This window comes from Oryzias melastigma, linkage group LG21 (assembly GCF_002922805.2).
Source record: "Oryzias melastigma strain HK-1 linkage group LG21, ASM292280v2, whole genome shotgun sequence".
NCBI lineage: Eukaryota > Metazoa > Chordata > Actinopteri > Beloniformes > Adrianichthyidae > Oryzias > Oryzias melastigma.
Genome location: NC_050532.1, coordinates 7,926,055 through 7,940,139, shown reverse-complemented (window position 1 = coordinate 7,940,139; position 14,085 = coordinate 7,926,055). Strand labels below are relative to the sequence as shown.

Here is a 14,085-nt window from a genome sequence, read left to right as displayed (position 1 = left end):
ACTGATCTAGTCTGAGAGATCAATTTAAGGTGAAAAGATGCTTTGAACTTATTTACTGATTATTTTGGAACTCTATTTCTTCCACTATTTAATGGCTGTGTTTGCAAGTAATTTATACTTTTTAATGCAACTGTGAAAACACTATGCTTTCATAAGATGGCCAATTTGTTTAAGATGTATGACTTGAAACTGTTTGGAAATACCAGTATACTAGTTTTACACAATGTTGTACTGAAGGACAATATTTAACATTATATATATATATATACAGTATATATAAAGCATATTTTTTGATGTGTTAAAGTGGGCTAGATGAGTAGGAGTTAAGTCAATGTTTCACAGAAGAACAAGTAGTTAACATGAAAATGTGCCTTGTTTTCTGCAGGGGCTTTATCACAAAAAAGATGAAAAAAAATCAAACTTAAAGAAAACAAAAAGAAAAGACCATGTCAGAAGCCAACGTTTAATTTATAATCTAATTCTGGAGGGAGTTTTTACTTTTAAAAATGAGGGCAGATGGCACACATGAGGACTGAGAATTGTTTACTTAAATTTCTAAATGCAAAACTAAACAGAACCAAATGCAACATTACAAACCACAGCATCCTTTTTTAAATTCTATTTTTCATTTTTATTTCAAAGGATATTTGTGAGTTTGCTCCATTACAAAAGTATTTTTAAAATACTGGATTAAACAATTTTTACAGAAATATTTTAAATATACAGCATTATACATGTCTGAGGAACGGAGAGATATAAGTTGCTTGCCAAAGTCACGTCTAAGTCATTGCATTTCTATTGAAAAAAAAACAGAAAAAAAGGCATTCAATGGCAAATTGCTGTGAACAAAGCCAAGTTGCAACTTTAATCAATAACAAATCCAAGTAATTTACATCTAATATACAATGTCTTCAATTAGTATGATAATAGCAAATATATATAAACAAATCTGTCTAAAATGGTAAATGGCCGAGCTACAGATTCCACCAGTTCTACATTAATATTCCATCCTAAAAACAGCTTGTTTTCTAACATATGTGTCTTTAATACATTTCTAAACATTTGTTTACATTTTGAAAAAAAAAAAAAACTACAAAGTCTCATCTTTTGGGAACTATGCATGTATATAGATCTCTCTGTCTTTAAATACATATATTATAAATCAAAATAACATAATTCCAATTTTTAATTCTTTGAAATTTTGCATGTATGTGTGGTGACTTAAAACAAACGTGGAATTCACCAGCTTCCACTGAATGAAAGTTTCCACACACAAAGAAAGAAGAATTCAGACGAACTAATCAATTGAAGATGCAGCATTTGGTCAGACACAAAAACTGATAATCATTTACTCTAAAATGTACATGACCTGTTACTTTATAGCAAAGAAACAGGGATGGGAAGGTCAAATACATACAAATGTAAAAAAAAAAAAAAAAAAACAGATTTCCTACACACTCATACACACTTTGCTTAATATATCTCAATTAAACTACAACATGCAAAGCAGTGAGTGATGGAAAACTATTTCTGAGCCATTTTCACTAGTAGAACTGTTGACATTCATGTAGTATCTTTGATCCACACAATAAATAGAGGTGAGGAGCTGGCACTGCATTTCAGAGCAATTAAGGTCACCAGAGAGTTAGAACAATAGGAATTTATTTTGCTTGCAGTACTTTTTAGATTGAACTTGGATGTAGAATCAAGTCATGAAACTTGTAGATCGCTCATGGGAAATGAGGGGAATTTGATCAATCAATATGCAAAAAAAAAAAAAAAAAATGTTCTCAAGTCTTGGTATTGACCGATCCTCAGCAATGCGGTTTCCTCTGCATGTCGTTCATGCTAACTGTACCTTTCTACATATGTGACTGGCTGATGACCTGCAGGACTGAAAGGACTATAGACAGTAGTTGATATGGTAATTCTTCTGAATGACAGTAGGGAAGAAAATGAAAGTATGAAATAGTCAAATTATGAATTCCTTTAAAGTAAATTTAGAAATGACATAGCAATGCAAAAATTAAGAATGCTAAAGATGATCAATTTGAATGACAGGAGAAAACGCCTGGAATCAGGTTAAAGTCTTACATCCAGGTCCATCTCTAACACACAGCAGACTAGTGTTACACACAAACGTGGATGATAAAAGTTCAGCATTGTGGTTTGTCCAGCTTGACAGAGAAATAAGGCCAAAGGAAAACAACCAAAAAGCTAACAATATCATACAAACTCTCAAGACCAAACCCCCAGCTGGTGATATAGATGAAGGAAGAATGGCGGTCAGAGGTTTACAGCAGGGGTTGTTGATAATATGTGGCCTGCTGCTGCTGGGGGACCTGGTGAGGAGGCCCCACGACAGGATGGTTCACTGGAGGCATATTAGAGTTTTGGTAGGCTGACATATCCATGGCTACGCCTGCATGGGGTGCATAGGGAGCTTGGTTCATGTACTGAGAATTCATCCCACTGTTAGGAAGATTAAAAACAAAGAGCAAAATTTAGGACAATGATTAAATAAACATTTTGCTGTAATAAATATGATTTTTTTGTCATTTATCAAGAGGGACCTGGCTGCAGACAAGATGGCGGCTGACATCATCGTCCGGAAGCAGAAATTATACAACATACCCTAACTAAAAAGGGTTCAGAATTAAAGTAAAGCTTAAAATGGGAAAAAACATAACTTAAAATAATGTTTTTTTGTTTTGTTTTTTTCAAAGCAATATGGGGGCTTCCTTCAAGGTTCCGGTTGATGTCTGGTCCTCTTGATGTTATTTGAATAAATGAGTGTAGATTTCAGTCACTGACCTCATGTACATGGGCTGAACAGCTTGGCAGTTGGGTGGAGCCGATATGTTGGGGGGCAAGGAATGTAGAGGTCCAGGCTGGTCACTGGGTACACTGTAGGGTTGTGCAGGAGGGGGCTGCTGCATTCCTGGAGCCATGTAGGGGGCACCAGGGGGTCCAATGTAACCCTATAAAGAACAGCAAAAGTTTTGGTAAATATTTAAGAAATAATTATTCTTTTTTTCATCACTTAAATGAGTAGAAAGACCATCATCATTTTAACTAAAAATAAAAAAGTTTTTCTCTTTTCATTTTTTAGGCCTTCTCTAAAAACAATGGCTGATAAAAACAGGAAATGCAAGCCAGAGCAAAAGTATGACCTACACATCACATGACCTGTGAGTTTTTTCTGTAACTAAATGGAAAAAAGAATCAATATTTACAGTGGCTATAATCATTACTCTGCAGAGCCAAATGCTTTTTTTTAGTAAAACTAGGAGGTTTTCATGATAAATAGCTGAAGTTTTCACCCCTTGCAGTAGATAAACTAAAATAGATTTCACCTATTGAACATAGGGAAGAAAAATGAACTCAGCAAATAGGTCACAACAAAAATAAATGCTACTACACCTTGAATTTAAGCACCAATCAAAACAGAGCACCGACTATTTAGATGTTGTGCATTTTGGTTACAAACGTAAAATTTCAAATCATACAAAACTGCAAAAAGAAAACTCAAATATAATCTAATCTATCTCATTATCAATCAGTAAAATGGATTCAGTCCCATATACTGGAAAGGAAACATTTGGAAATGTTTTAATATTTAGGAAGAGATGGAGAAATACTTTAATGCTTAACAAAAAGAAAAACAAAAGATAGGCGGAATAAAACCTAATCAGTAAAAAAAATAGTTGTTAAATAATGACTAAATATTAAATATGAGAACAAACCAAAAACGGTAAGTAATTTGATGGCTTTATGACATTTTCTTTGACATATTTTGATTTCCCGTACAGACAAACATTGTGATGTGCATATGGTTAACACAAAAATCACATTTATATTTATAAATGAGAAGTTCTTAACAAACGGTCATGTAAAGTGCAAGCATAAAAAGTGTTTTTTCTTCAGTTTCCTGAACTTTTAAAGTCAACCTCTGTTGGAATCCACATTTAAATTATGCATGACCTCCACAGTCTATTGATTTAACACATGTGACTGCAGAGAAAAGGCCTCTGTACCGCCCTGAGAATGGATATTTGATAGTTATATAAAGCTGAGATGAATTTTTAAACAGTGAACCTGAAGTCTAAGTTGTTTTCATTCCCAATAACAAACTTACAAAAAAAGAAATATTCGCTTGATTCATAAAAACGTTTTCATGCTCCAGTATATAGTCCAGGGTTCAAAAAAACCCAAAACAAGTAAATTAAAATTAAATTAAATTTAAAATCCAAGAATTGATTTTCATTTGGAGTAAATTTAGGTAAAAAAGATCTTCTGCATTTACTATGAAAAAACAGTAGTTCATAAAATTTCCACATTTAAAAAAAATCCAAATTTCAATATATTTAAACATTTTTTTATTCAAAACTAGGGGTTTTTGCATGTGAATTTGACAAAACAATCAAGTAAAATTATTGATAAGTGTGGAATTATAAATTGAATCAAATCGCGCAGATAGATGCAATTGCCTGTTTTACACTATTTGTGTTTTTTTATTTTTTGTTACATTGAATAATGAATTGATTTTGCTTCAACTCAGTGTGTTAAAGAGACACTGCGTTCATCTTCTGATCTATTGTGAAATCATTCCCATTGGTATTTTAATTATCATTATGCTGTTTTTAGCCAAAATCTAGTATGACCTGCTCCCGATTTACAATGATTTCAATAAAGAAATCTTCAATGATAGGCTTAGGTGTGTTCATACGTGTCCTCCATCATGAGAAAAGTGCTTCAAGACAATGTGGGAAAAACACCAGATATACAATCTTCATCGAAGTGGGTCTTTAGGACTGCAACCAATATGTTATTCAAGAGTGATCACAGACACTCCTCACTTTCTTTCTGGACAGCGTTCTAAAAGTATTAGGCAGCTGAAATGGGAGGTTTTGGTCTATGTTCTGACCTGCATGGACATAGAGGAGCCAGCTGAAGCGTACTGCGTCTGCATCTTGGGGTAGGCCGAATAGAAAGGAGCTTCATTCATGAGCTTGTTGTAAAGTTCCAGAGCTTCCAGAACTTTTACATTTAGTTCTGACAGCTCTGAATGACTCCTGCAACAAAAGCAAATATTAATCAAGCTGCAGCTTCTATTTTAACTGGGATATTGTTACAGAATCCTTTAAAAAATACCTGTCAATGCCTTGGAGCTTCTCATCGATCAGAGGGTTCATCTGTTCACATGCAGCTGTTCAATCACAAAAACAACAGATGGAGAGGCAAATCAAAATGGGAGATAAGACAGAAGAGCTTTACCACACAATGTGAGAAAATATAGAAATGTACATCAGCGTTGAAATGATACCTTCCAACTGGAGCAGCTCTGCAGAGTCAGGAGTGGGATCAGCTGGATCTACATTCTGTAGCAGTGCCAGGGTTCTGTCCATCTTCAACTGCAGACAAAAACACCAGAGATTTGTGCTGGTAATTTGATTTGAGAGAAGTCAATGAGACACTTCAGAGGAAATAAGATACCTCATCAATATAAACAGGCTCCGGCTCGACTTTGACTTCATGATTCGGTTCCTCGGGAACGACTGTATTTTCAACAAAAGCAACTGTGAAGGAAATGGATTTTAGTTGCAGCCCACTGTGGTGTGTGCGTTTCCCTCTAAGGACACTACATCTGTAGCTTTAACAGTGAGATGAACAATCTTACCTGGCTCTGGCTCAGCATTTAGATTGGTTGAGACAAAGTTTGATGGGAACAGACCGACTCCTTTGTGGTTCTCCCCTTTCCACCAGTTTGGATCACTGTAAACGAAAGGATAAGACTCTGACATCTGGAAAAAGTCTGCTGAATTATTTCAGAAAAGAATTACCTGTCATCCAAAATTATAATGAGCTCTCCAGCTTTGAAGGTCAGTTCGTTATCTTCAGCTGCTTCGAAGTCGTAAAGTGCTCTAACCTTCCGGACCTCCTGCCCTCCACCACCATTAGAGTAGCTTGGGGGGTCAGAGGTCAGAGGTCGTGTCTCTGCTTGTTGTTTCTGCTCTTGCAGGGACAGCTCGATGGCTGAGGGGGGAGAGTTTAAGTCAAAGAACGGTAGAAACAGAAGATACATGAACACACATGTTGGGTAGAGTTTTCTAATTGTCTTTCACTCAATTAATTAGACTGGTATCAATGACAATGGAGCAACGGAAGAATTAAGGTATCCAACTATATATACCTTTGGCGAGGTCATCGTCATCTGCTGGTTTGCTGACAGCAGGTGTGCTGACCTTTGTGGTGGACCCCTGCAGTCAAAAATAGAAAGGTAAGGTCGCACCTGTGAGTGGGTTCATAAACACACAGGTCAAACACAAAGAGGAAACTGGATTCTTTAGACCTGAGGCACTCAAGTACCACATGAGGTTTAGCCTCAAGTGGTAAGGAAAAAGTTATTAACAAGTGATTGTTAAAATAAATGTTTGTCAGAGTCATTTATTCTTTGTGCATGACCTCCTCCTATCACTACTATAATATAGAATAGCAGGAAGCAATTTAACTTGTTAAATATCAAGAGCACTTTCACCGACTCCACCGAGTGTGGCTGAATTCAAAAAGGAAAACTGACATTTATCTTCAGAATAGATGATGGGTCAAAGTAAATGCTGCGACAGCTTGAGTTCCCACTGCCTGCTGCTATTTGCTCATGAGAAGACGCCCGTTAAATGTCATACCTGCTGCTTCGTGTGTCACCAGCCCTACAGTGAGGCAAATCTGCTTACCCTTTCTCACAACATATCGTGCAGCACATTACAACAACCATATGATACACAGCTGGTGGCAATAGACCCCAAACAATAAAATACTTCCACTGATTTGTAAAATAAACATTTATATATTGTTTTTCTGCAGAACAGAAACCCTCACAGATGACACATATGTCGGGGTATAACAGTTGAAGAGTGGTCAAGAAACACTGGCCACAAATATACTAAACTGTTCCTGAAAGTATTAAATGTTACAAAGAAAAGCAAAAGGAAGATTTATTTTGAAACTAAATAAATCATATGCAAATTTGCCCTTCTAGGTCTTTTTTTTTCTTTAGTGGTTAAAAAAGTATGTCATTTTTATTTATTCAGGTATTGTTTCAAGTGCTGTGAAAAGAATCACTTGTTTAATGCACATCTCTCTCTGCGGTTCACTGTCAGCGACATGGCAGGAGCAAGCTTGTGATTCATTGGGCACATTTTGCTTACATCACACATACATAAAAATGCAAAGATAGTAGAGATCCTCATAGAAAGAGACAGTGAAAGTTTGTCATGATCCGATTATTTACTTCCTGGTGGATTTTATTTGTTTTTAACAACATACTCGTGTTTGTTTCTGTAGTTTTAAATGTTGCTCCCAGTACTAGATTGATTTTGTGATACACATCCGTATCTTTTACATCCCAAGTCCGAACGCATGTAGAATGTAATTTAAGGTAAAGCTTAAAAGAAGCTAATTTCCGTACAAGCTCTTGCAAAACAATTTATTTAGCTTTTTTCAAACTCAGTCTAGATCATTAATGAGAGAATGAACAATTCATACGTTGCTATTTTATTCTTGATGTCCACACACTTTTATTAGGAATTGAAAACTTTCTACAGCTTTATTTTCTTATACTTTGAAAAAAAAGGGCAATTCCACAAAGCTGAGACTAAATATAGAGGAAAAGTTCTGCTTAATTCCACAAAGCTGAGACTAAATATAGAGGAAAAGTTCTGCTTAACAGCGGCTGCTTGGAGGATTTTCTGACTCAAATTTCAAAATACAATTCATTTTCAGTGACAATAGAAAAGTGTGTTATTCCTTCAGCTAAAATACAAGATAAAAGTAGTAGATTTTCATAACAGCTGAACCTAAGTCTCAGTGCAGTAAAGACATCAGAAACGTAAAAAAAAAAAAGCCACCTTCAGGAGAGACTATATTCCGAAACCTTGTTATATAAATCAAACCTTTGTAAAGCTAAAGCCCATTGTTTGAGTGAATCCAACACACCTGTGATGATGCAGCAGGAAAGGTGATGCCTTCCTCTTTGAGAGACTTTATAGTAGCACTAATCAGGCTGAGCTGTGGATCCTTCTGGAAGTCCTCTGCCCACTCTACCATCAAAGCCTTCAGCTTTTCACACACTTTAGGATGGGCCTGCGGTAAACAGAAAACACATATATCACACCGAGAAGTGAACCATCATAGTTCTTATAATAGCAGAGCCCTAAACATTTTTAAATTTCAAGAGACATTAAATAAATAGATCACATCTGCTATCTTTAAAAAAAGAGCCAACATGACTGTTGATTCATGATAAATTAATACAACAAAATACAGGACAAACAGTGCACCTATTTGAATGAAAATAATAAAAAAAAAACCAACTTACTCTGCTTAATACAGATCTCACTTCACTGGCAAAATCTCTTGAGCAAATCTCCAAATGAAATATTTTGCCACAGTTTGAAACACAAGCGCCGAGCAACTGTGAGGGAAAAAAAGAGAAAACCTCAGTGTTTTAAACTGAACAGGACAGCAACATTACAGTGTTATTTAGCTAGGATTTTCCCATATAGAGAAAGTCTTTTTCTTTTCTTTTTTTCAGTTCAATTGTTGTTAATGGTACTTGTCAATTGTGAAAACAGAGATAAAAATAGAACAATCCATGTGATGGTATTTGTTCAGGAAAATTCAAGTCGATATTTTTCCTCCTTATAACAATTTTCATTCAAGTTTACTGAATATATTTTGAATAGCCAAACACTCGATTAATTTGACTTAAGAAAACAAAACTTGACAAAAAAATGTACATTATTTAAATTTTGTCTGAAGTTAGCTTTGCTATTTGTCAATATTGTACAACCTAACTATTGGATCATAATCACACACATTTTAAATTGTGACCCAAGTAAATCAAAAACATAAAAAAATAATTACTTTTCTTTAATTAATTAAAATTCAAAACCAACTCACATTGAGGGCTTGCATGGCAACATGAGGCACTTTGTGGTTGACTCTCTTCATTATGGATTTTAAGCTGTCTTTTGGTCTATATTGTAAAAAAAAATATATGATTGTTAATTTAAAAATTCTAGAAATAGGAATATCTTCTAGAAATTGAAATATCTTATCTTTTTTTTTTTAAAGAAACAAATTCTTGCAGTTTACCCATTGGCCGTTGTTCCAATCTTATCGCAGATGTCCATAATTAGCCCCCAGTCATCTGTTGTGTTGTTTTCATTGGTTGCCTTCTCTAAAAAAAATGTGAAAAAACAACATGTAATTGAGTGTTAGCAAATCGTAACAGTTATTACCATAGCCACCAGTTTTTAACCCAAGTCATTTGAATAACAAAAATCTTAACTGGCATTTTTTCTTAAAGATAAGACGATCCCCGTCTACAGAGGAGGAAAGTATTTCAATGATTTACAGAATAACTTCTACATATTTTGATGAACAGTTGAGAGAAAATGTAGTCTAAATGTTAGTAAGATCAGCATCTATTTAATGGTAGCAGTCAAGTGAAATAAATTATAAATATAAAGCTTAGTTAAGATGCTCATTCTGATGCAACATGCAAGTAGTTAGGAAATATTTTCATATTAAGAGTTTCACCTATTCACATATGATGCTGACTATAAAGAAAAATATTTTATTTAAAAAACATTATTTAGCTCTAAGAGCAATAAATAAGCCATCACAGTTTTCTATATGTACAAAATAAGCTAAAAAAGTGAAACTATATGATGTCAAATTTTCAAGCCTTTATTTTACAAAGTTTGCAGCTTTTTCACTGCTCCATTGAAAAAAAAAGCCATCTTCAGCAGCTAAAAGGAACATTCGAGATAAGTCACAATGCTGAGTATTCTCAGTTAATAAGGAGCCATCCAGACTCAAGTTGAGTCAGAAATCTCTCAGACATTTTTCATCACACAAAGAGTCATTTTAACCCCACACACAACCAGTCACTGTTCACAGAACACAGACAGTGTTGCTGAGGAGGATATAAACAGTGGATTTGCATAAAATTTGCAACCACATCATCCCATACATATAGTGAAGTGAGAGTGGCCTCTCTCATAGTTTTAAGTGGGACAACTTGCAGAACCGGTGACAGAAAAATACTTTTTTATGGCTCACTATAAATATGATTTGATGAATTGAAAATAAGGCTTTGTCATGGAAATGTTTAAAAAGAAGCAATCTCTTATAAACGTCTTAAAAGTTTGCTTACTCACCGTTGTCTCACTCTCTTATCAACACAGAATTACTAATATTTAACTGTTTGCTTGGCGTATCAACATTTTTATTTTTCAAAAGTTTAGAGTCCTGAATTTTGGAAGGTAGGCTGGAAATTGTCATTCCAAAACAAAAGTAATCAGTCTGAGGGGGTTTACTCCTTCATTTAAATAAATACATTTTCATGCAGCAGGCTTTCCAACAGCTAAACAGATTTAATATAATAAGTTAAAAAAGGGTAGCCGGTGTTATAGTAGAGGAAACAGAAGAGAGGGTTAGATAGAGGAAGCTGATATGCTGTGGCGACCCCTGAAAGAAAAATCAGAAAGGAAAAGAAAGTCTGGAAAAAACATCAATATCAGTTACAAAAAAAATGAAGGCACAGAAAGCTGGGACAGTTAATTACTTATCAGTAATAGAGGAGAATAGGAAAAACCCTGGTTCTTCTTTAACAGTCAAGACAGCCTGACTATGAGTCACAGTTCTGTAGAACCACGTTTTTCCTTCAACTCATAAAAGTGAATTCTTTAACTTCCTTCAACCTAACTCTATGATGGACTGTAAAATATAAAAAATAAACAGAATATGTTCATAAATTAACAACCCAATGACAAAAGGTGACAAAACAGGAGCAATAGCAGCCATAGAAAAAAAATAATAAAGCTATTTAGGAGAAATTTGAAGATGGTTGGGTCAAGCTTGAGTTCATCAGTTCATCCTTGGATGGGCTTTCATAAACATGACACTTTTTTAAGAAAAAAAAAATGTTTGAAGAACTATGGGGAAAAAGAAAAATCAAACTTCATTAAATGTAGATTATTATTTGACAAAAAAGTCCTTCTTTTTTAAGCATGGTCAGGGCATGGGCCTGAAGTCAAAGTTTTGATAAAATCTGTTGGTCTATTAGTTATTTGACTTTGTACTTTAAGGATAACAATAATAGAATAGCAACTCTGTAGTCTGTTTTTGACTTAATTTGACCAAATTTTATAGGCATTAACTGAAATATAAGTAGATAATGGTTGAAATGACAAACATAATTTTAATTAAGGTATTTAGGGTAAACCTTTGATATATCATTTATCTTTTTTCATAAATCAGTTATCATTTAGCCTTAAATTAACAAGTTCTGAATTTTTATTAACTCTGAGGACTCAGTATACTGTTTTGAAAGCACTAAAAGCTATTTATTTATTTATTATAAAGTAAAAACTTTTTACACTGTGATATATTACATTAAGAAAATAAAAAAAAAAAAAACATTTTGACATTGCTCTAAAAACAATTTAAAAGCAAAAATATGAGTAGTAAATTGGGTATATTTTTATAGAAATTCTCAGAACCTAAGTAAAACTGAGTACTTTAATCGATTTTTTTTCTAAGTTATTTTTACGGTCGCGAACTTTTTTGTGATTTACTGAGATGACAAAATTATTTAAAAAAGAAGAAAAAAAATACTATACAACAAACCTAGTATACATTTAGCTAGATGTTTACGATACAAGGAGGGAAGTCTTATGTAATTAAACTTTAGTAGGTTTCTTGCAAACGTTTATTTATGTCAATCACAATAACTTTACCATATAAGCGAAAAATGTTGCTGGCAGCCAGTTGCTTTTCCTCAAACTTATTAAGAAAGATGTTCAGACTTCTGACACGACAGTACAAAAACTGTCAACTCCAAAAATAAAATACGTAACTCTTCAGCGAAGTATAGAAGCTAGGCTAGCTAGCGCTAGCTAAGAGTTCAGTTGGCCCTCTTTTCAGCTGCGCTTAACCGTAAAAGCGGACAAAGAAATAACATATCACTCACCGACATCTTGGTCAAACGGATTCTGGGCGAAAAGGGGCATTTTAGCGGCTTGAAAAGGAAACAAAACCTATTAGCCAGAGAAAAAAGTTCGTACGGTGACGAGACTAAACCTAAACAAAAAATATCGCTTCCTTGTCCATTAAAGCAGCACCAGTTGCTCTTCCGGAAACTTAGCTGTCTCCCACAATGCCTGAACACGACTGACCTAATTAGGGTTCCAGTAACTATAGCTGTTTTGAATATGTTATTCCTATATTTTTTATTATTTTGTAATATATATACTTAATAAAAAAAAATAAATAAATAAATAAATAGTGTTTGGTACTTCAGCACAGTCCTTACCTCCTCACTCCCTTTTTTAGTGAATTCCTGCCACCTAGTGGACAAAAGCGAAATTGTCATTTTTCACTTTTTAAAAAACTAGAATCTTACATTTCCTCTTTGAATTACAGTAACACACAAATGAATGAATGAATGAGAGTGTAACGATATGTACAAGGCAAACAAGTAAACAAGAATTAATGGCATATTCATTCACACTTTAGTGCTTCAAACGCAATAATGATTATCATTTCACTCAGTCATCTGACGTGTGTGCATAAGGCCTCTTTATTTAGTGTCATGTCAGAAGTGGTTAAAATCGAGGGTAACATTTGTCCTCATTCTCTATAAAATATCTGTAGCTGCTTTGAAATGTATTTTTACACTAGATTTTGTGTAGGGACCATTAAAATGTAATATAGATTTTCAGTCAAAGTGGAAGCTACAAATTTGGCACCAACTTCAGGCTTTGTCCAAAACAGTCACTAAAATTTGTATTTTCTAAATAAAATAAAACATGGAAATCCACCGTTTGAGCAACTTTATTAGCAGCATCTTCATTACATTATACAGCCGGTCGCTAAGCTTTATTATTATTCTGGTGTGTGGGAACAACTGTGACAATAAATCCATATTTGGAGTAAAGACTCCTGGTTTTTGTCTGTTAAATGCTGCTTTCTTTTGTTCTTTGAAGCCGAAGGCTCTTCTGATTTGTTTTTGTTAACTTTGCTAGCTTGGAGGTGTTAAAATAGCAGTCAGTGCAGCTGCTTTGAGAAAGTACACGTGATGGAGCGACTTGGCATGCATTAGGACTGAGTTGGGTGTGGTGGAGAGAATCCAGGAGTTTTTCAAAATAAAACTTCCTCCAGAATGAGATTAGAAAAAAAACAGAACAAAATGTAGGTAATGTTTTTTTTTTTCTTCTCTGCAGTCCAGTACCAACTACCACTGCTTTAGAGAATGTACCCCTTGCTTTCAGCTTTCTCCTCATCTGTGCTCTGTATAACTTGTGGGCTTGCTGCTCCTGTGCTGTGGGCACGTGGGTGATGTCTAGTGGAGTTGCTGATGCTTCATCAGCATCCAGTGGAGTATGGAACAGCTTCTGTTGCAGGGAAAAAGCGTCTGACAAGGAACAAGCAGCTGTGTTTAACCTAAAGATGAAACAGGGAGGAAAAAAAAAGTTTGTTGCATGTATTTAAAAATCTAACACTAGGAGACATTATTTAAACAGTTTTCTTGTCAGGTTTAGTTGACATATTTTTTAGATAAAATAATAATTCGAAAAGCTGATACAGAGACAAGTTTTAACTGTAACTTTAAGCAACTGTGCAAGAAGACAGTCCAGGTAAAGTATAATACCAATCCTTTTCCTATTTCTTCTCTTTGTGTGTCTGTCAAACCGCCTGTAAACTCAAACTGCGTCTATCACTCACCTGTAGGAGGCAGCGGTTCCCACTCTGGCAGCTGCAGGCTGAGGATGGCTTTTTGCTGCCATGCCAGATGCTCTACAGTAGGGCTGTCAAACTCAAGTCTTCGAGGGCCGACGTCCTATTTGAAACCCAAATAAATTAAATTGAAAAAAAATACTGGTGGGAAAGAGTAGTGGAAGCCAGACTAAGAGCAGAAGTGAACATTTGTGAGCAGCAGTATGGTTTCATGCCAAGAAAGAGCACTACAGATGCAACATTTGCTTTGAGGATGTTGATAGAGAAGTACAGAGAAGG

General features: G+C 34.7%; 1 protein-coding gene and 1 long non-coding RNA gene across 2 annotated transcripts; both read right to left on the bottom strand.

The window, feature by feature from the left end:
- Window positions 1-607: 607 nt before the first annotated feature.
- On the bottom strand, window positions 608-12,249 carry stam2 (signal transducing adaptor molecule (SH3 domain and ITAM motif) 2). The gene is made up of 14 exons (XM_024286905.2): window positions 12,041-12,249; window positions 9,157-9,241; window positions 8,962-9,037; window positions 8,378-8,473; window positions 7,996-8,142; window positions 6,194-6,260; window positions 5,844-6,036; window positions 5,681-5,775; window positions 5,497-5,579; window positions 5,327-5,414; window positions 5,155-5,209; window positions 4,928-5,075; window positions 2,815-2,981; window positions 608-2,472 (listed from the first exon to the last, which is right to left on the bottom strand). Exons 1-14 carry the CDS (start codon window positions 12,078-12,080, stop codon window positions 2,295-2,297), a joined length of 1,518 nt encoding a protein of 505 aa, XP_024142673.1. The 5' UTR covers window positions 12,081-12,249; the 3' UTR covers window positions 608-2,294.
- A 1,021-nt stretch (window positions 12,250-13,270) lies between these two features.
- On the bottom strand, window positions 13,271-13,931 carry LOC118597922. The gene is made up of 2 exons (XR_004946941.1): window positions 13,795-13,931; window positions 13,271-13,512 (listed from the first exon to the last, which is right to left on the bottom strand). It is a non-coding gene; the product is annotated as an uncharacterized LOC118597922 (long non-coding RNA).
- Window positions 13,932-14,085: the final 154 nt, after the last annotated feature.